This window comes from Schistocerca americana, chromosome 11 (genome assembly GCF_021461395.2).
Source record: "Schistocerca americana isolate TAMUIC-IGC-003095 chromosome 11, iqSchAmer2.1, whole genome shotgun sequence".
NCBI lineage: Eukaryota > Metazoa > Arthropoda > Insecta > Orthoptera > Acrididae > Schistocerca > Schistocerca americana.
Genome location: NC_060129.1, coordinates 25,743,837 through 25,767,638, shown reverse-complemented (window position 1 = coordinate 25,767,638; position 23,802 = coordinate 25,743,837). Strand labels below are relative to the sequence as shown.

The following is a 23,802-nucleotide window of genomic DNA, read 5'->3' as shown; positions in this document are numbered from 1 at the left end:
CGCGTACGAGAATTTTGTGGGAAAATTTAATATTGTCAGATTAAACCCGTTTGGCTTCCAGGCAGATGGTGTACAATATATTTCTGAAAACAGACATTGTGACAAATGCAGCTGCAGCTAAATTATAAGAAATACACTTGGTCCAGTAACATTAATGTGAGCGTGTTTGATGTCAACAACCAATAATGACTCACAGGAGGCAGGTAGCAGCTAACAGCTCCAACAGTGAAAGGAATATGTCGGGTGAGCGGTGGTGTTTTGCAGTAGAACCCCAACATGTGGCCACATGGGCCCAGATCCTTGTCTCCTCTCCAATACTATTCTGCGACACTTCTAAAGGCAACCAACTTCCCCATTTTAAATAATGTCCCCATTCATCAAACATTAGGAGTTCTTTTACATGTTCGAGTTTGATTCTGTAAAGAATCTCGGTGCAGAGTTACTGGTCATCTCTAAAATGACGTAGTTATGAGAAGAAAAATATTGTCACACATCAAATTGAAATTTTAATGGAAAAACAAATGTACATTAAATGTGTTCTACCACAGAATCATTTACAACAGGGCATATGTGTATATAAAGTTTTTGTTTCAATGGGCATTCATGTCATATCCCTAAATACAAACCATTCCTACTGGGAACCTTGTTTCTGAGGATATGACAACAGGTGTTGAGCTCACTGAGGTCCTCCTTGCACATTCGCACTCAGCCCCCCCCCCCCCTCCCCAAACACACACACCCACACACCCACACACACACACACACACACACACACACACACACACCAATCAGGTGCTCCCTCATAGCCTTTTTCATTACTGTGGAAAATGACCCTTCACTCTTTGTTCTTAAAGAGTATGACACATAACATACCAGTATCATTTTGTGATCAACACTATCAAATTCCCACATTAAATCTAAGAATATTGCTAGTGTTTTGCAACTTTTTGTTCGACCTGTCCACTGCCACAGGGAGAAGAGAGATTGCAGCATTTTCAGTTGTTAAAGCACTTCTAAACCTCAACTTTACATTTGATACCAAATTGCAGGTATCGAAATGATTAATTACCCTTGTATAAACAGTGTTTTCAATACCTCTGCAAACACTGATGGCATAAAAATAGGTCTGAAATAGTCTAAAACATCCCTTCCACATTTTTTTACAAACCAATTTCACTATTCACTGCTTTCCTTATTCGGGAAACTGGCTGTTCCTAAAAGAAGAACTCCAAATATGGCTAATTAGTGGGCTAACACACACTACAGTGCTCCAGTCCGTATGCTGCTACATACCCCGTTATATCCATCAGAGTCCTTAGTCTTCGGTGATTTAATTATTGACTCAACCACGCTCTTGTGAGCGTCACAGGGGTGTAATTCAGATATCAAGTCTTGGAAAGCTACTTCCAAAGAGAGTTATACCATTTCCAGTACAGTCCAAGCTTTTATTTAATTCAGCTGCTACATTCAGAAAATGATTGTTAAATATGACTTACCAGTAACAAAAATATTTTGAATATGTATTGACCTTATGCTGTTACCAGACACTTCACAACTGACAATAGGGTTTACTTGTACCTTGAGAATTAGCTATTCTATTTGCGTACCGCAAGCTTTTTGCCTTCCTAATAGCATTCTAAGAAATTTACAGTACTGCTTGTAATAACTTACTGCAGCTCAATTGTGACAATTTTTAATGTCCTGACATAACACCCACTTTTTTCTACACAATATGATCCTATCAGTCAGCAACCCGTGTCAGCTGTTAGTGACAGTACCCTGTTTTAGAAGTTGTAGTGGAAAGCAAGCTAAGAGAATTATATATATTATTTATGTTATTGGTACTATAAACATCCTGCCACTGCTGTTCTTTAACGAGTTTTAAAAAACTCTGTTGTTAGTGGATAAACATTTCTAAATAATTTTAAATTATATTTAATGTGTGTGTATGTGTGCGCGCGCGCGTGTGCTCGAACTGCCAAGATTCAAGATCTAAACCCCTACTCTCACGTCTGAACCTACCCTACAAAATGTGTGTAAAACCAACCACAATGCACAGTCAGCTTCTTTTGTGTACAGTGATGTCAAACTTGTATTTGGGTGACACTGAGAGAAAATTATCTGCTCTCACAATTATAATATTAATCCATTGTTATGCACAGTATAAATGTGAATTATTGTTTACGATGTAGAAGGTTTCATTTTAGTGTTAAAATTTGTGCATCGTGGCCGAAAGGCATTTACCCTTTTACTAAAGCAGTGCCTATGCTTGTGAAACTGTTCCCCTGCACTTTAGTTGAGACGATATAAATTACGGAAACCTCCCAACATTCTTTTCCTCGCACTATAGCTGATGACACTAATATTGAAGTTACCACATACAACTAATTTTTGGTACATTGTATAAAGTAAACCGAGAACTCTCTCTAGCTCTAACAGAAATGTTCTGGAATCCGAGATACCCGCACCACATACAATGAGCCGTTCGGCACAGTGGTAGGCACTTTACTGGGACAGGGTGTGACGGACCGACTTCCTGCCAGCTGCGACTGACCTGAGAATGCGGTGGTAGATGTCGAGCTCACTGAGGTCCTGCTTGTGGATGCACATCTGCTGCTCGCGCTGCACCTCACGCACACGCCGCTGGACCTCGTGCCACGTCAAGTTGTCCAGCTCCGACTGCAATGTCAGTTAGTAACACTTCTGTTATTTGATATTTTGCCATTAAACTCTGAAAAGACACTCTGTATACAGTTCAAACTTTTAACTCGTTTCCTCCCAGTAGTAGTAGTAGTAGTAGTAGTAGTTGTTGCTGTTGTTGTTGTTGTTGTTGTTGTTGCTGCTGCTGCTGCTGCAATCTTCATTTCAAAGACTGGTCCGATGCAGCTCTCCGTGCTGGTCTATCCCGTATGTGACATCCTGGTGCAGCACCTCTGGACAAATTCTGCTACATGCCAGGGTAGTAACCCTCGTAGACACTAAAAATTCATCCCAGTTCTACCTCGGCAGCTCCCAGAAACCAAATTGCCGGGGTCGATGACCGGAATACTGCCAGCTACAGAGAAATGCAGAAAGAGTTGTGGCAAAAGTGGAAGTTGTTGCGGCACAGTGGAACAAACCGAGCACCCGAGTCAGCGAGTGAAGAATAATGGTGCAACGTATCTCTCGGCTTCTGCTATACTATAGTCCGGTCGTCATATAAGAATAAATCTGATGTGAACATTGCACTGTGTATTCTTCTGCATTTTCTGGAACCTCATTTGATTTCTATTTCAAATGGGACTGTAGCCAAGCTGTCTCCAGTACTGTCAAGTAGGATAATAAGGGTACATGTTGTGCTGTGCGTTATGTGCACATCGACTGGGCGACAACACGGGACAACAGCTTTACCGGCTGGTACAGCTAGCCTGCAGTGACGTGGCCAGCTGCAGTTCACACGTAAAAAGAGACGAGCAGAGGAGCAATACAGCTACGAATGTAATTTAATTTTTATGAAGAATGCTGCAAATATCCCACAATATGCTCCTTAGACGACTAGACGAAAACCGCAACACGTTATCGATTTTAGCTAATGTACTATTGTAATTAATAACAAGAATGATGAAAATTCCTGACTTAACCACAGGGTGATTTTTCTGCATAAGCTATGTATAACATAAGAGTACTGAAGGATATCACCGTATAGTTAAATATTGAAGCCACTGAAGGTATTACCTACAATCAGTTGTGTGGTAATCTCTCAGCTCCTTTCTTATCCGAATTGGAGAAATACGTTTCAGTTCTGGAAGTGTCACCTGCTAAATTGATAACAGACCTATCAGCAACAGAATCCACAAAGCCAACCTGGCACAGCATTTTCTCTTCTTCTTTTATAAAGAGCCATTCTACATCCCACCAGCGTTCGGGAGTGACGTGTGAAAAAGCTGCGTGCGTTAGTTCCAGCATGTCTAGAAGCTTAACAGTCTCGTTACTTCTCCAGCCAAATCCCTCAGCTTGGCTCCAGCTCAGTTCTGTTGGGTTCATATCAGCATTTGCATGATGTGCACGATGCTGTGAAAAGGATTGTTTTTCATGGTTTTACGATACTCATCTACCTCTGTGGTATAAAATGATGGACATGGTCCAAATGAAGAGGATTTGGCTTTTCATTGTTGTCCTAAAAATTAAATTTTTATGTTTTCTTAATTTAAACAACTTTTATGAACAGTATTTCATTAAACGTTGATAATTAAGAATTTTTATTTGAAATGGAAACAGGAATTTTGCATCCAATATGTAATTAGAAACAAGACGATGTGCATTATTCATAAAAAATGATGATGAGTTTTACAATCACAAGATGTGGGTATTTCAAATTGAATGAGAAAACAAAATGATACTAGCGTGATTTGAACCAGCACACGAATAACCACAATTCGTTCACATTGTATTACACTACCGACAGTGCTACACTTTCAATGAGGGTTTTTTTATCAACTGCAGTGTATACAGAAAAACTTCAAAGCCAATTATGTCCATAAATTTAAGAAAAACATTAAGAACAGCCTATTTCTCGGCACTTTTTAACCGTGTTCCACGTGCATGTTTCACTACGGAACAGAATGCAGCCTCATAAGTTTACATACTGTGCATTAACAGTGCGACAATCAGAGCAGAATGCTGCAGAAGCTGTGACTGCACACAATTTTTGATCTACGTAGCTAAAGCGTGATTAAGAAAAATGTTGATGGCTGTTAATACATTTGAATATCTTAAAGTTTCATTTAACGTAACTCAGTAATAAGATATCTAATAGATAAGTAGGACCTACTTCTAAAAGCGTAACAGCAGTAGTGTGCATGTGTGCTACGGCTTCTGACCAATCATCCCATTTGTGTTTGTTTACATCAGGTTTATTCTTATGATGAACAGATTATAATGGCAGAGCAGTGTGTCATAAGAAAGGCTAGGTACAATGTGACAATAAGTACTAAGGTGGTGAAACGGCAGAAAAGAGTTTCCAAAAGGTGAAGTTGCAAAAGTCTGAAGCCTCTAGGGGAGCTGACAGCGAGAGAAAACTGACACACACGATGTCACAGCCGTCCCCACTATCACAGAGCACACGGGAAGCGCCAACATAAATACCCCTCCCTCCTTAACAAACGTCCGAGTGCAAATTGGTGACTGCCCAGTGAGTAGTCTCGGCCCTCGTGTCAGTTGCAGGTATCCAGTCAGAGGGGAGGCTACAGAGGTCGACCCTCGGCACACCTAGCAATCTCCGATCGTCTACGGAGCCACGATTCCGGCCCAAAGGATACTGCCGACTTCCAAAGCCACAATGACAGGGCAGCCACCGTCACCCTTTAGGCTTACCAGAGGCTCGACGTGCGTGGCCCAGACACTGACTGCCATCCGCTTTGGAGACGGACTGCACCAGAGTTGCACATCCCGTTTTCCGTGGTCACACCGGTGCCGCCAGTTCCCGTTTCCCGAAGGGGCACCGAGAGCCCACCCCTGCGACCTGGCAAGTACTTCGAGTGGACCCGGGGCACGACTCCCGAACGGAAAGCTTCGACATCGACGAGCGCACTGTGGAGGTCGATACGTAGAGCTGTGGCCGCCAGAGTCCACGGGGCGACAGCCTCCCCGTGTGTAACGACCGCCACCTGACGCGTCACTGCACCGTCAGTACTGCCAGACGGGTGCACACTGACCTCCCGGTGCTGACGAGGTGCCGCTCTGCCGGCCCACAGTGTTGTGGAAGAACTCTAGTATTACTGGACAATAAATGTGTTATTGTTAATGATGTTTTCTCAGCACTCTCGAGCACTCTAGATCCTCACTGCAGTATCCCATCTGGTTCCCTCCTGCCGACTGGGATCGGACTCCTATAATTTGGCTGTTGGCTGTACCACAACATATTCAGCCTTTCAGTGCCTGTCCCCACCCCAACTCTACCACCAGTAATAAAACTAGAGACACGACATTAGGGATGACAGTTATTGCTGGAGCGACTGCTACTCAGTCATACTGGTTTTCTCCATCTCCAGTTTCACCACACTGTTAAAACCAGTCAACAAAACCAGTTTCTGTATAACCAATTTTTGATTTTTTTTACAGTTATTATTTCCACAAATAAATTTAGACATCGGGCAAAGATTCAAAAATCCTAAGACTCCTTCAGACTTTTGTATTATATGCACATTTCAAGATATGTAGAATTAATATATAATGCTATTTGGGCATTACGAACAGTCAGTGCACGATGGTGAAAACTGCTCGCCGCCAGGCTGTTGAGAAAGTCATGAACATCTTCCTTCACCTCTTAGTGGGAGCTGAATCGCTGGGACCACAACTAACAGTGACAGGTACTGTGAAACTGTGAAAAAACTCAAACGGGCAATTCAGAACCGGAGAAGAGGACTGTTGAGCAAGGGTGTACACATTCTCCATGACAACGCTCACCCTCACATCGGTCGGCAAACCGTTGCTCTCCCGCAACAGTTTCAGTGGAACATAATCACCCGCCAGCCCTATAGTCCTGACTTGGCACCCAGTGACTATCACCTGTTACCTAGGTTAAAAGAACATTTGGCCGGAAAGTGATTCAACTGCGACGACTAGGTGAAAAAAAGAGGTTCGTAACTTTCTGAACGGGATGGCGGCGAGCTGGTATGACATGGGCATACAAAAACTGCCACAGCGTCTACAAAAATGCATCGACAGAAATGGTGATTATGTCGAAAAATAGCTAAATGTTCAAGCTGTAAACTGATGTAAACTGTTGTATAAATACACTGGTCTATGTAATTATAAAAAAATAGGAGACCTTTCTATTGGGATTGCCCTCTTAGAACTACGATGTTTCTTCACTACAAGTGAAGTTTTCATCAATGGCATTGCAGACATTTTTGTATTCCATAAGGACAGAGTTTCCAAGCTCAACCAAGAAAGCACTGAAGTCATTTGCAACCTCCTATCTCTGCAAATGTGGGTGTTTGGCAGTGACTGTCATTAAAACCTAGTGCAGTTCGAGAAATGAGGATAGCTGTACCTAATTTGGTTCCAAGATTTGATAAGTTGTGTAACAAGCCGCAAGATCGAATGTTACACTGACGTGAGTGGTACTTTATTCATAACTCTTTTTTTATCAATTATTTCTGTTCTTACAACGTATCCTAGAGGGGAGCAACAGGGATACCATGAACTTAGCAAGTCTGCAAACAATGGCAATAAACCAATTAACATTTCAGGCACAAAGGGTTGTAAAGCAGTGGGGGAAGGGGGGCGGATGTCTTATTAACTGATGTCATCAAAGTGAATCAACATTTTTAAAAGTTTATTTCCTGTTTTTATACTTTCAGAAATACCATTCAGTGACAGTTTTTGTTTGTAATTTTTCTTTATAAACAACAGGATTTCCTTGGTCAATTTGATTTTTTTCCTTTTTACCTAATTAAGATTTTTTTTTTTAATTTTCAGTGTCATCTCAACATTATTGGTGCGTGAATAAAAATACCCACAGAGAGAATTTTACAACTATATTTCCTATCTGGCTGGATACGCTGGATTTAATCATACGTGAACGTAACTGCAGATTTTTAAATGAAAAACATGGCATCACTAACTGCAACAGTAATGTTAATAGATATACTTTCCATATACTGATAAAATATGTTTACCTTTTAGGTACAAAAGGTATCTGCATTGAAACATATTTATTGAGCGGACAATAATCTGTCGGACACAACACATTCAAACTCACCAAATTAGTTACATCAAAAATAACAATTCTAGAAGTCTCCTGTCTCTTGGATATATTTGTGTGGACGCCAACGATGGTATGGACAGTCTCTTGAAAATAGGTTGAACACTAATAGAAAGAAGACAAAGGTAATGAAATGTAGTACAATTAAGAACTAATCAGGCAATGCTTAGCGAATCAGATGAGGGTGGCAGGGGGAAAGGGGCAGGGAGAGGAAGATGGGAAAATACACGGAAACAGCCGAAGTGTCCCGCAGATTAGTGATAGCAGGAAAAGTATTTCTTAGAAAGAGAATACAAATTTGTGTCTCAGGAAGTGTTTGTGGTGCTACAAGGATGTTGGAGATTAGATGGGCATATCAAATAACCGAGGAACAACTACAAAATTGAACCAGACAGAAATAAACTTTTGGCATAACTTGATTAAAATAACAGATTGATTGACAGAACATATTCTGAGGCACCAACATTTAATCAGTTTTGGCATCAAGAGTGTAGAGGGAGACAAAGAGACGGATAAAGCAAGAAGATTCAAATGAATGCATGGTGTAATAGCTATGGAGAAATGAAAAGGTGAGCACAATATAGACTGGAACGAAGAGCTGCATCAAACAAGTCCTTCGAACAACAACAACAACAACAACAACAACAACAACAACTACTACTACTACTACTACTGCCATTTTTTCACACAACTGAATCCACAGACATGGATCTCAGACAAGATTAACATGGAAAAATTAACAAATGCATGGCCTCACAACTCTAGCAATAATTCTGACAGTGTTAAAAAGTAAACAAACAGAGAGGAGGGAGCCCCCTGTCCCCCTGGAACTCACATCGGGGATGCGCAGGGCGCTGTTGAAGAAGGCCTTGATGTCCCAGAACTGGACCAGGTGGTAGGCCACCTTGACGGCACGCAGCAGCCAGAAGACGCCCGCGACGAACAGGCAGAGCCACGTGACGGGCGCGACTTGCGCCACGCACTCCCCGCCCACCACGACCGCGTCCGGCAGCGATACCTTGGTCGCGTTGCTCTTGCCCCTGGAAAAGTACGGCCAGGGTTGTCATTTTCATCTTCTGCCTCCCTGTCTAGCTTTTAATGACATTCGTCTCAAACTACTTCAGTCAGTATACCAATTACCTCAATGGCGATATACTGTATTCGTTACAATCCTGTTCTATCTCAATTTCTTCTGAGACTGTCTGTTGTAATATTCCTGTTCTCTTGCTAAACAAATAAAACAATTGAAATTTGAATTTTAAATAGGCTGTGCCTCGGCTATTGATCGAGGAGAATTGTAAATCGTATAAATCTTAGAACGACGTCTCGTCCCACCAGGCAAGTCTCTCTTGCCCGAAGGTCCTGGGTGACTTGCTTGAACTCAGCCCCTTTTCCTAACCCTCACCAGTCCACTTCCTTCACCTTCAACCCTTCTGCCAGGAGGAGGAGCCTCTGCCTCCAAAAGCAAGCAAACTGTAATATCTCTCACACGTGTGTTCTCCTGCCACCGCTTGGTGAGTTGCTTTTTAATCTACTCAGTTACTTATATTCATAATAGGAAACGCTATTTTCAAAGTCCATACTTAGACTGTAATATTCGTTGTTGAAATACACTGTTGTCCATGTCTGTTCACTGCAGAAATCCTGTTGTCTTCACTTTTGAAAAAAATGCAGAGTTCTGTTTTTCAATTTATGAAGAGTAACTTCTTGAAATTATGAAATTGGACACATCTTAACTGATGACTGATTCGTTTATTTGAGCCAACTAAATGCCTTTTACAAATTGTTTCTGTTGACTAACATTAACAACCGCTGAACTGCCCTCCTAGTCAGAGTCATGGTCATTTGTATGAAGACCGGGCAGTACAATATTCTTTTAAATTCGACAACTTTATTTTACCTAATTACAAACTCATAAATATTTTATTACGTATTATTAAAATTGTGATTTTGTCAATCATGTTTTGTGTTTATTGTCAGTTGGCATACAATGCACAATTCTGTACTGTACCACACAAATCTCTCACGCAACATTAAACAATGAATAATAAATGTGAAATGCGGTCACCATGTATTACAATACTCGATACAGTGTATAGAGTACAAAACTGAGAGCTACCTATTGTACATTCCAATACCAAACTGGAGGCTATTATACGACAATGTCTATAACCCGACTTTAGCCTAAAAAATGCACTGCTCCGACTCCAGTAATAGCAGGAATTTTTGCCTCGTGTGCTTACTCAGTCTGTGAGATGATCTGCAATCACGATTTGTAAGCCCCCCATCTCTAAATCACAGCAACAGGTCGGCACAGATACAAGACTATTTCAGTCAAAAATAATCTGTTCAGCTCTCTTTTCACCAGGCTGACAGATGTGTTAATCCGGACTAGTTGTGGCACAGCAAATCCTCCACAGACTCCACACGAGCCTGGCTACTGCTGCTCATATTTCGTCCAGGTGACATTTAATGTTATACTCTACGTTACCAGCCAGGCTGTTCCTGACTCCTGCTATAAGCACATGGTCTCTACATATAACTGTACCACACAAATTACAATGTATAAAAAAATTTCATTTAACACTTTTACATTACTAGAATTCAGGATATCAACATGTATTTGGACATAATATAAAGAAATATAGCAATTAAAACAAATGCTTCGGTCCAGCTTCAGAAATGCATCCTGTTTTATACCACTGATGTACATTTATTCAAGTAGAACATATACTAGAAATAACTATTTCTTTTCTGAGTGTTTATCCCATCTAATACGGGGTCTGCTTTTTCAGGATTTGGCAAATTTTATTTTATTACTAACTGGCCACGCACTTCACACGGTTTTCATTTTTATTTGTTTCCTGCAATCTTCCCAGACCACTCAAGAACAAAGAAAAAATTAACATTCAATAAACTGTAAAAACATTAGTATGCCATATTAAAAAGTACTCTCGTATGCTCAAAAATATTCTCCAGCAGTCTTACATCCACTATGTATTCAGTTTAAAGTACGGCAGTAAGGAAATTCAAAAGCGTGCTGCTAGCTTAGTTATCAGGAGGTTCAGCCGAGGAGCGAGTGTTGGGTAGAGGTTTTGTGCACTGAAATAGGAACGTGTGGAGGGAACATGTTGATTGTCAAACACTTTTGAGAATGTTTAGAGAACAGGGATTTCCAGATAACTGCAGAACAATTCTACCGACACCAACACACACTTTCGTATGGGCCTCTAAGTCAAGACAAGAGAAATGAGGGCTCTTTCAGAGGCATTTAACAGTGGTTCCTCCTTGCTGCATTTGCAAGTGAATAACAAAGGAAGTTACCGGTGGTGGTACACACTACTCTGTGCCTTACACCATACAGCTGGTTGCAGAGTACATATGTAGATGTAGATGAAGTAAGGTACTGGAATGTTATGACCCGAGTATTGAACAATACTGTTGTCATATGCAACAATTATATGTGTACGCGAATGTAAGTCAGTGAAAAGCTCTCAGGACTCCAGCCAGATGGCAACATCAAAATACCGTGGGATTTCTGACGATGTGTCGTGATATGCCGATGCTGTGATATTTATACTAGTTCAGCTGATCGTGTACAGCCCGGCCAGTGGGCCGGCGGGGAGGGGCGAGGCTGCAGTGGCAGGGTTAGCGGGAGCTCCGTGTGTGCATTCCGGCTGCATCTGGTGAGTCTGACAGTGCCAGGTTCTATGCCACACTTAGTCAGTATCCTCCATCTCCGTTTACCCGACTGTCACGAATCCATATTTTGACGATTCCTCCGTGACACTGTCCCGATAGTCAGTCGCTCGGCAAAGCACCTCGGTGTTCCGAAAATCAGAGGTGAGGCATTTCTCAAAGTTACGTTCCGCTGCTGCCGATTTTTCTGTCTGTCCCAGTTGCACGTGCCCGAAGCGCTCCTGGCAGCATTTTGAAAAACAGTGCCGCGTTTGCCCAATGTAGTGCCGGCCACACTCACGACCAATGGCACAGACTCCTCGTATGTTCACTTCTGGTGGTTCTTAAGCAGAGCCACTCTTTTGTCTTCAGCGGTGGTCACAAGACAGTTTTTGTGCCATCTTTTGAGTAGCCTCACAATTTTGGCTGACAGCAGTCCCAAGTACTGCAGGAAAGTAAATGCTCTTTCTCTTCCCAGTTTCCACCATTCTGTCGCTTCTCGAATCGAATACTAACATGTGCTTTCCTGCAGATGTCATAGTTCTGTCCGGAGGCTTATCGGAGAAGACACGGGCCCTACGTGCCTCGGTTGTCGGCACTGTTCCCCGTTGCGCTGGATGGGGGCAGCTGGTCGTGTGCAGGTACAAGTCTCATAACTATTGGAGGCAGTGAAGAAGTGGCCGTGTCCAGGGGCGCCGGCATCCCCAAGCCTGTACCGACTACGGAAAATCGACAACGGGGGCCTGCCTCTGCGGCCAATACCAGACACCTTCAATTCACACAATTACAGACTAGCCAAATATTTTGCTACACTTTTAAAACCTGTAGGCAACACTCAGCAACACCCACACTAGAGAAGCAATAATAAAAGCAAAAATTGTCAGGATATAAGGAGGGTGATACTGAAGACTCCACAGCTGCCACTAGACTATAGATTGCTACCAGAACGAGGGGGCACTCAGGACAGAGCCATGTGGGACCCTGATCTCTTTGATACAGGGGTACTGACAGAAGCAACCACTTGAATCTGGAACAAATGCGGCGACAGGAAGTTCTTAACAGGAATCTATAGTGGACCCCGAAGAACCCACTCTTGTAACGTAGTAAGGATGTGGTGATGTGTAGTGTCTTGAGACTTTACTAGGTCGAATAGACAGCAATGAGATGCTGACGATGTGCAGAGGCCATCTGGATGGTGGAATCCAGATGAATGAAATTTTCATCAGTGGAGCGACCTTCGAGAAAACCTCCCCGAGATGCATCCAAAATGTCCCAAGATTCGAGAGGCCGACACAGCCACTTGCTCACCCTGCATTCGAGCAAGTTACAGAGAACGTCAGTATGGCCGATTGGGCGATAACTGTCCACTACCGGAATTATCGCACTTTCTAGCCACTGATATGGGAACTCGCCCTCATTCCAGATCTGATTAAAGAGGGTAAGGATGTGACAATTACAATCCACTGGCGGATGTTTCAGCATTTGATTGTGAATGCGGTCTGGTCCTGGGGCAATATCAGGGCAACAGGCTAGGCACAAGAGTCCCACCCACTGAATGGGGCATTATATGGCTCCAGGTGGTGGGTAGTATGAGCCAAAAGACGGGGTGATAATTCTCAGACACAGAATGCTCAGCAAATTGTTCGGTGATAACACCTGGATCAATATAAATGGCGCCATTAAAGGAAATACTTGATACACCTGCAGGGGGCTGGAAGCTGTAGAAGTGTCTTATCGTTGCCCATACCTGTGACGGAGAGGTACACAATACACTTGTGTAAACGTACCATTCTCAAGAGTCTCGTTTTAGTCATTTTATGAGGCAGTGGACACAGGCATGGGGCCCTTTAAAGGCAATGAGGTCTCCAGTGAAGGGTGCCGCTTATGGTTACAATCTCTAATGGCCTCCGCCATCTCTGGGATCCTCCGGGACGCCGTCTTCAGGCAGAGGGTTCCCGAGGAAGAGGGGATGGGTCGGTCGGCTGCCAAATGAATGGCTCCCTTTGTACGCCAAACAGCCACATCGATACTTCCTCGCTACACAGAACTAAAGAGAATGACAGAAGGGAATGCATCTCTGCCAGCATTGCGAACCCAGCTGCGTGGGTGTCCAGAGGACCGACACTCGGGGGAGGGACAGAAAGATTGGGAAGTGGTCTCTACGACAAAGTTTAGTGTGGACACTCCAGTGGGTAGACGGTAGAAGACCAGGGCTCCACAAGGAGAGATCAATGGCCAAATAAGTTTCTTGAGCCACACTGAAGGGGGCACCAGGCAGAGAGGCACAGTTCGAGACGTGCTAGTAAAGTTTTGGTATCTTTACCACCGCCAGTGATCATTGTACCACACCGAAAAGGGTTATGGGCATTGAAGTCAGCCAAGACTAGGAAACATGGGGGAAGCTGAGACAATATTGCATACAGTACATTCCAGAACACGACATCATTAGGAGGGAGATAAACATTGCAGATGGTAAAATCCTGATGTGCCCTTACCCAAACAGCCACAGCCTCCAAAGTTGTATCGCAAGGCACAAGGTCACTGTGCAAGTCCAGCACATACATACAAACTCCACCTCTCTCACAGTCTGTACAATTCTTAAAATAACCTCGGTAGCCACAAAGGGCAGCAGTTCCAGTTGCTGGAAAATGCGTTTCCTGGATGGCAATACAGAATGCAGGGTAAAGCAGCTGTAGCTAATCCAGGTGGTGGAAAAATTCATTACAGTTCCAATGGAGTACCGACTGAATACTGTGGAGGCTTGATGTGATCAAGGGTCATGTGCTGCCACCAGTTGAAAGATTAGAGGATCCACTGACAGGTTCTGCGGCACACTGCCTGGGGATATTGATGTCTTAGGTGCCACTGGGATCTCCACATTTAGCACGGAAGGAGTACATGCAGAGTCCACTGGCGTGTGGGCCACAGAGTTTCCTTCGACATAGAAGACTACTACTTGTCTTTCTTGCTCTCCTCCTCCTTAGACGATGAGGACTGGGAAGGAGTCCCCGAACTGGTTTCACAGACAGCAGAAGAACGAGAAGTCCGACAGCCGGCAATCTGTGGTTCCTTCAGCCACTGACTGGTATCTGGCTGTGGACCGGCAGGAACTTTGGAAGGAAGAGCCCCGAGGGGCCTCTTCGTAGCTAGAGAAGCCGGAGGAGGATGAGGTCACCTCCGGCTGGAGGATGGGGGCCAGTGTGCCCAGCAGGTGGGGAGCCGGCCGATGCTGAAGAAGTGGATGAAGTGGAAACACCAGAACAGCCCGCCTAACCATGTGGGAATAGGGATCTGCAGGTGGCTCTGAAGGCCCACTGTAAGAGACGCAAAAGAGGAAGGCACCGTCGACAGGGAAGGCGACGACATTGCAGCTGTGGCATAATATTCTGTAATTTGTAGGGGGTTAAGACGCTCGTACTTTTTCTGCCCTCTCGATATGTGAGCTTATCCACAGTCTTTTACCGCCAGATTTTCTTGTCACAATTAAAAATGGAGTAATCTGGTGAGCAGGGAGCTCGCTGCAGTTCACACAGAAGGGAGGAGCAGAACAAGGAACGTTTGCACGCAGCAGACGTCCACAAGCCTTGCAGGCAGCGGTAGTGGTGCAACGGTAAGACATATGTCCGACTTCATATACCTAACACATCTCATACAATGGGGAACATAGGGTTTTATGTCACACCAGTAGATCATCACCTTGACCTTCTCAGGCAACGTATCACCCTCAAAAGGCAAGACGAAGGCCTCAGTAGCAACTCCGTTTTCCCTCGAACCCCTACGGACACGACAGATGAAATGCAGACCCCGTCACTCTAAGTTGGCCCGCAGCTCATCGTCAGATTTCAAAAGAAGATCACAGCGAAAGATGACAACCTGGGCCACACTGAGACCCTCGTGAGGAGTGACAGTCACGAGAATGTCGCTCAACTTTTCACAAGAGAGCAGGGCCTGTGACCGGGCAGGAGATTACGCTTGGATCAGGAGGGAACTGCTCTTCATCTTGGAGATGACTGCAACTTCACTAATATTCTTCTTCATTGCAGTCCACAAAAAATTCAGGTTTTGTGGCCAGAAAGGCGTCCCTGTCGGGCTCGATACAGATCAATATCGGGGGAAGGATTTTGTCATCTAGTCCTGCACTCCTCCCACAGTATGGCAAGGGAAGGGAACGCATTGGGATTGTATTTTGTTGCACTGTATGAGCCCTTTCCATCGGACGAGACAGCTGGGGCCGTGTGTACACCAGCAAGAGAAAGTTTAAGTCACTCCATGTCTGAATTATCTGCCACAGTGCCACCCACTCTGACAAAGGGCTCTCCCGTGGGTGTCACCCAGCCACAGCAACCTCACCAGTATTCTGTCACTGGGAGTCCCTGTGCCCCAGTCACGGCGGGCACATACTCCACGGCACACGCGGGGAGTGTGCAGTGCGGGCACCGACAATGTGATCCCCGTGTAGTCAGGGGGCTACCACTGTGCACGTACTTGATGAACCCCCACTCCCCTCCACCACAATACGATGGCTACTGTGCTGGGTTTCGGACAGACAACAACAGAAGGAAGGGTGCCAGGGTGGAAAGGCACAGAGGTGGAGCATCCACCATGGCGGGTGACCTTCCCTGTAAAATTTGGAAAAGATGGCAGGTCAATCCCAATAATGGAGACCATATAATCGTTAATGAAAGGTGAATGGAAGGTGACTGCAGAGCTGGGGGTGAAAATAGAAATTGAGACCAAAACTGTAAATGAAGTCAAGGAAGGGTCTGCACCAGAAAACATCTGACAGAACATTAGAGCAGGTAAGAGGTAGTCTAAGGGTAGGTTTGCAGCACAGAAAGAGGGGGTGGTGGTGCTAAAGCTGGGGCCCAATGTAGTTGAGCACATACTCACCAAAGAGTGGTGACCCTCCTGCAGGAGCGGGGGAGGGGGGGGGGGGGGGATTTGGAAAGACACACAACATCCCAGCCAATCTTCCGTGGGTGGGGGTTCCAGGCCACCAATGCCATATGATCATTTCATTTCTAAACTGCACCACACGGACAAATCGATTGCAATCCCACAAATAGTCATAGGGCAATGCAATTTGCTACATTGTTACCACACATAGCGGTGTACCGATTTGAAAAGATCAGTCATGTTCAGACGATGTCGGTCATAGACAGAATCCGTCGGTGTCAGTTGCACTGCGATCAATCTTCGGGCTACGGCCAGGCGATTTTTGCGGCGGGGTCGACCTGAGAAAAATGTGGCAGGAATTTCAGTTAGTGTGCACCTCCTGTGCAGAGGAGGGTGTTGTCAGATGACCACACTGCACAGAAGCAACTGCTGGAGAACTGTGGCTGACAGTGTGTTTCGTTAGAAAGGGTTTCAATTCCTACTCTGCATTTAGACCTCTTCCATTTGCATTTGTGGCTGATGAGCTGTTTGCCCTGTGTGAAAACCTCATAAGACATATTCCAGCAAAAAAACTTAGTGAGAGAGAGAGAGAGAGAGAGAGAGAGAGAGAGAGAGAGAGAATGTGGTGGGGTGGGGCTTTTGACTACAGATTATAAAGAGCAAGGCACTTTGCAAATATACATTTGGCATTTTAACAAATGAAAAGGCCAACAAAACTAAAATGAAACAGATGGAAAAAAGTAAGTAAATTGTCTGTTGTTTCAAAAGTAATCCCCATACTGTTAATACATTTATCCTGCAGTGAGGCAAGGCAGTCAGTGCATCCGTGGAAATGTTTGTGGTTGTCTACAGAACCACAACTATACAAACAGTTACAACTCTTCATCTGAAGCAAATCAACGGCCACAAATGCCTTTCCTCACGACTGGAAAAACACGGAAATCTCACAGGGAGAGATCGGGACTGTACGGAGGATCTGTAAGAGTTTTCCAATGAATCTCCTTCAACATACTGAAAAAGATTTCGGCAACATGTTGCCAACTTGTGGCAAGGCATTATCCTACAGCAGAATCATTCTTAGTTGTTTTTGCATCCTAAAACACAACAAAGTTCATACGCACCTATGTCAGAACTTTTGAACACTAATATGCAAAAGAGAGCTAATGACAAGGACTTCCTCTTTGAGAAAGGTCCACAAAATACACCCTAGAGACAATGGAGGTCCCAAACTAAAGATTAAATGTCCTTCGTATATTTCCACAATGTATAAAAAGTAAAACACAGTCAACACACCGTGTGTTCTTCGATGAAACGGCCAATAACTCACACGGCAGACGTACATTACAATGTTAAGTGGTTAAAAAAAGGGCATTCGGTCAGGCAATGGTGAACAGTCAAAGGTTGTTGACAGTGAGCACAAAGTGATGGGGGATCACCACTTAACAAATGGCTACAGTTAAAATGATAGTGCTCAATAAGCAACCCAGCTAAAATGATTTCACAGTGAGAGGACCGAGTGGAGGTCGACCGATGCGATGGGAGCGGCTTAATAACCCGGAGCTCGTTCCCGTGAGGAGATGCCAAAGTGACACCACCTGGTAACAGACAGACGGAGATCATCGGAAGGCACGGAACAACTAGTGGGCTGAGGTAGGAGCCTCGTTCCCCGTCAGACCGACATGACCAGGAAACCACGTAAACATTGACAGTTATCAAGTGGAAGGTTTCTCGCACACATTGCACTGTGGACTGTGCATACATCACACTGAGGCTCTACAGGGCACTGAGAAATTGGAGCATATGACACAATTACACAGTGCATACGTGGACAACGCAAAAAAATTCCCGGATTTTTCCTGGATTTCCTGGTTAAAAATACACTTTTTCCATGTCAAGTGACAGTATATTTTCCCCTCAGATCTGTAAAACTTATTAATCCTTTGAATGGTTAAGGTTTTATACACTGGCATAAAACTTTCCAACCCTGTAGAAAATGAACCCCAGGGAGGCGAGGGAAGGGTGGGCAGGGGGCGGGGGGGGGGGAGGGGGGGGGGGGGAGTGAAAAAAGAGAAAAAAATTTTTGAAAAGATCTTTGATGTGTAGTAGCATGTAGGCTGCATATTTTTGCTGTACGATATGCTGCATATTTTCATGTTACGAATGCACGTATTCGAATTCCACCAAAGACAGCACATTAGTTTCCGAAGCATCAAAATTAAAATTGTGATGCACTTTTGTAAATCAGTCATACCTCATGTCACATAATCTTGCCAACCAATCATAGCAAACATTCAGAGCATTTGACACACGATGCAGTCAGCCAATAGCAACATCACTTAAGTAGTACGAACATGCAAACAGGAAAGGGTAATGGTTTAAATTAATATACATAGAATAGCTACAGAAAAAGCTAAGCCTTTTACATATAATATTGGTCTATTTTGCATGTGTTCCACTTTGAGATACAGCAGACAAATGTGCCAGTACAGTTTTAAATAAAACCACCGTTCGCAATATTTTCCTGCGACCTGTTAGAATTCTTTTCAGCAACTGTAAGAGAGCGTCAAAAAACAGTGTTGCTGTGCATGCACAGCTATGACGATGTGGTAAGCCCATATGCTCGTACGTATCTAGCATTAAGAGCTCTTACATTACGTCATAAATGAAAAAGGACATCAGAGGATACTCCAAGAGCATCAGAATTTTGTAAACCATACTAAAATGCATAATTTGGCTGAAAGTGCATATTCGTATGTCCATATTCAGAACTGAACTTGATATTAAGGTTTTCAGTGTGGTTTTCAGGATGCAAATTTTCTTGGAGTACCAGTACTGCATTATCTCATGTTTGATTCTTTTTTATGGCATAATGCCATGCATGCCAGACGATAAAAACATGCGCTTGGAATTCAGCAAACAGTTCACACATACCATTAGTGTTTCAAATAAATTGACTGTCCCTGGAGAAGAGATGAATAAAAGCCAAATTTCTTTAGAAAATTCACAAAAATAACTTTATTGTTCTACAAGACAATTAATGTCTGGCTGCCAAAAACTGGAAATAAAATAAAATCAGAAAACTGAAACTAATAACATACTTTTGCCTTTCATAACTATGTGAATGTATTTTAATTCACCTGATAGCTCCTGGACATAAAAATGCATTTTTCTTTCATTTGATGTAAGAGTAAACAAAGAGGAAACAGTGAATCACTGAATGTCAACACGGGTTATGTGGAGACTACCCCCTCCCCACTACAACCCGGACTGCTCTGCGCATGCGCAAATCTGGCAGCTCGGGTGTCACAGAAAAAGTTTTCCAGGTTGCATCTGGCTGCTTGTCCCTACAGCTGATAAGTGTAGCCCAAAGCGAGAGACACTATCGCCCATACATGACAACTGCATATGTGCGTGACCTGGTGGCAACTGCTCAAACAAACCTAACATAAACCATTGTGACGTCATCCAAATTGGAAGCTGTTTGTTGTTATGAAGTGTTGTGTAGTCTTCATCCTAAAGCCTGTGACACATTTTGTTGTTGGCAGGCACTTGTGTGAGTGCTGTCATAAATAGTGTGTTTCATTTGCAACGTAAGTTTTAATTTTGGTTTCTTTCTCTCATATATGTTTCACTGGGGTGGTATTATTCTGCAGTAGCAGGCTGAAGTAAAATTCTTTGTCAGAGTATCAGTTTTTACCACTGAAAACTACAAAAATTTAACTGAAAAATAGAACAATGAAAAATTCCCAGAATTCCAAATTTCTCAGTTTTCTCCCAGGTGAAAGAAATTCCGGGTTTTTACCAGTTTCCCCCAGTTGTCCTAGAGTGTATACACTCAGAATTAAAAACCCTGTGTCACCACAGCGAGTCCTGATAGAGGGCAAGGAGCTCTACAGTAAATATTGAGCACTGTTCTGGAAGCCAATACTGCAAATGGTCAGTGCCAATGACGAAGGCACACCCAATACCACGGTCAGTCTGAGAGCAATCAGTGTACACAAAGGTACTATTGCTAAGCCCCTTGGAAAGATGAAGAAACTTACAGTGACGGATTGAATCTGGAGCAGTTTCCTTAGGAAGCAAATGAAATCCAAGATGAACACGATCCGCTGCATGAAGCCAAGGTGGTGAAGGGTTGACAACCATTGGGAAAGTGGCAGGTAGTGTGAAGTTAAGCTGCCAGACTACTGGCTGAAAGCAAACTCCAGGATGTAACAGTAAGGGGAACGCATCCCATGCTGGCAGTCAAAGGAGTCATCAAAGGAGGAGGCATAGGATGGGTAGCCGGGCGTGGCAGACAAACGGCACGCGTATCCACTGAGGAGGACAGCAGTAGTTCAGCAGCTTCTGCATAGAGACTCACAACCGATGATCGGCACATTGCTGAAGATGCCACTCCAGGAGAAAAGTCCGTAGAGAACTGCAATAGACTGCAAAATTGTAAACGAACAGGGAGTCGGAGATGCCTGGTGGAAGATAGGCCATATCGATGTTAATGGCTATAACAAAGAGGACAATGCTGAAGTTGGAACCCAGAGGCATGCCATTTTGCTGGATAAAGGTGTACGACACTGCAGAACCCACACGTACCTTGAAAACTGTCTTTTAAAAATTCTTGCAGGAAATTGAGCAAGCGGCCTGGATGCCCCACGTATAGAGAGTACAGAGGATACCAGTCCAGCAGGTATCTTCAGCTTTCTCCACATAAAATAATATGGCCACAGTCCAATATTTCCACAGAAAACCATTCACGACACGGGTGGACAATGTGACAAGATCGTCAACTGCAGAACGGTGGGCTCGAAATCCACACTGTGCAGTGGCAAGTAGATTGCGAACCTCGAGCCACCACACTAGCCAGGCAGGAATAATATGTTCCATCACCTTGCAAACACAGCTGGTATGAGAAATGGGCCAGTAGCTACAATGAAGATGTTACCCTTACCGGGTTTAGGTGTCGCTATCAGTGGCTTCGTGCCAGTGTCTGAAAAATGCGCCATCTGCCCAGATGCGATTCTACGTACGAAGGAGAAAGTGCTTGCTCACAAGAGAAAGGTGCTGCAACATCTGAATGTTAACATCGTCCGCCCCTGGGGCTGAAGATCGGCATGAAGTGAGACCAGGACGCAGCCACCTCCTAGTAAAGGCAGCACTGTACCATTAACGATTCTGTGAGGAGAAGGGCATTGCCCGAGCTGCCTCCACAGGTTTTCAATGGAGAAAAGCAGGGTGATAGTGGGTGGAACTCTAAAGCTCCGCAAAATAGTGGCCTAGGGTGTTGGAGGTAGTAGTAGGGTCCACAATAACATCATCTGCTACGGTCAGGCCGGAAGTTGGGGAACAGACCTGGGTGCCAGAGAGCCGTCAGAGGTTGGCCCACACAACGGAAGAGAGAGTGGAATTGTTTTAAAAAAAATAATCCAGAATATTTTTTTTTCCTATTCTGAAGACTGCGACAACATTGTGCACGCATATGTTTGTAATAAATGTAGTTTGTCATGGTAGGATGATGGTTAAAAATGCAGATAGCAAGTACCCACACAGGAATTGTGTCACGACGTGCCCCGTCCACCAAGGGACCGGGACATGGTGCCATAGAGAGGAAGTGCGAGGAAGGGAACATTCTGCGGCTGTAAGGATATTCTACCTGGTCCTCACAACTGGGGAAATGTTGTTTGTTAGAGGTCACCATGGAGGAGTACAGCCTCCAGTCAGCACTAGAAAGATGTCAGTTGGGTTTAGATGTAGGTGGGCGAGGAGTCGGCAAACGGATAGCACACAGGAAACCGTCACTTGAGTACGTGTCGGAGACAATGGACCACCCGAAACGACGAGCAAGCTGGGCAGTGCAGAATGGTAGGTCCAAATGGAAATAGGTGTGTGCGGACTCTGGAGGAATACAGGTGCTGCAGTATTAAGGCAGAGGAGGTCGAGTCGACTGAGAAGCTCAGCCGAGAGGCGCATCTCTGACAGGTTCTGGAAGAGCACCAAAGGCAGTGGTGTGCATTAAAGCCACTGAACAGCAAAAAGGTGTGAGGAAGTTGATCAATAAGCCGCAGGAAGTCTGCCCTGGTGACACTGAAAGATGGAGGGATGCAGAAATTACGAACAGGAAGGGTGAAGTGAGGAAGGAAAATCCAGACTGCAACAGCTTGCAGCTGGGTGTTCAGTGAGACAGTCCGATTTCCCGGAGGCAGAAAACAAGGAGTCGCAGTGATTCCACGAACAGCCACAACTACACCTTGTCAGATCTAGTGTTGCGAAGATTCCCCCAGAGAAGAGTCATAATGGGGTACAGGGAGGAGGGAACAAGCGAAGGGCAATCCACCTAGGCAGACTCTCTGCTACAAGGCACAAAGGTTGGAGGATTCTGTCCCACGAAATCTACAGAGGCCATGGCATTTCTCCTGGTTCAGCCTGCAGATTCCAAGGAAGAAAAATACAAGGCGGGGCACACTGGCAAAAGTGAGGTCAGCCAGGTGAGTGGTGATACCACAGAAGAGGACCTCCGAGACGCAGAAGTAGAAGACTGTTTGCCTTTATTCGATTTCTTAGAGTCTTTATGGGCAGCACGCGAGTCTCAGATGGTTGTCAGCCAGACGGGCATAAGAAATCTTCACTGGAATATTTCTATTGCCCTTTCTGGCCTGCTGGCTGTGATTTCACTGCTGGGGATGAGGATTTAGTGGCTCGTTGCACGGCTCTAGGAGAAGGAGACGGGGACGCTACCACGATACTGGGCGATTTTACAAATGCAGTGCAGAACTGGAGGTCGCAAGTCTGCACAGGTGTGTCCTTTGTGGAGCAAGGTGTAGGAAGAACAGTACTGTAAGTGCTGGGTGGTAAAACAGAGGGCTTTCAACTAGCCGACAACTTGCGAGTGATAGGGTAAGGTATGTCTTCTGCATCCAGATCTCCCGGATGGCCCGCTAATCAAGATACACGGGACACTCACAGGATGAGGCAGCACAGTCTCCGTTGATACAGCGAGGAGAATGTGGTCGGCAACTGCCCTCGTGAGTATCCCCTACCACAAGCAGCGCAATTGGCAGTACTTTTAAAGGACATCCGAGTGTGGCTCTCGATAGTGGAAGCAGCGCACCGCGTTTAGAACGAACGGTCGGACAGTGATGACTTCGTAGCCCGCTTTGATATTCGACGGAAGCACTACTCGATCAGCAGAAAGAAAAAGAGTGCACATACGAACTGAGGAGGCATCAACCAATGGACTGCATTGACACCCTTGTTAGAGAGGTAAGTCTGGATTTCTTCATCAGTCAGACCGTCAAGCAGCCGAATGTAAACAACACCACACATATACTTCTGTGCTCGACGGGCCTCGACACAAACAGGCTAGCCGTGGAGGAGAGGAGCTGTAAGCAGCTGTCGGGCTCGAAAATTACTATCTGTTTCCAATGGTAAAGTCCCATTGTGTAAACGAGAGCAAGGTGGTGGACAGTGTCTTTGAATCCTTAGCCTCA

The 23,802-nt window shown here is 44.6% G+C and overlaps 1 protein-coding gene across 2 annotated transcripts in view; it reads right to left on the bottom strand.

Annotated features, from left to right (window-relative positions):
* The window catches only part of LOC124553612 (autophagy-related protein 9A), a 142,363-nt gene that overhangs the window by 87,732 nt on the left and 30,829 nt on the right, over positions 1-23,802 (bottom strand). For both annotated transcript variants that reach the window (XM_047127466.1, XM_047127467.1), the window contains exons 4-5: positions 8,583-8,787; positions 2,555-2,679 (exon numbers count right to left, since the gene is read on the bottom strand). In XM_047127466.1, coding sequence (XP_046983422.1) covers positions 2,555-2,679; positions 8,583-8,787 — 330 coding nt within the window. The remainder of the gene's footprint in view (positions 1-2,554; positions 2,680-8,582; positions 8,788-23,802) is intronic.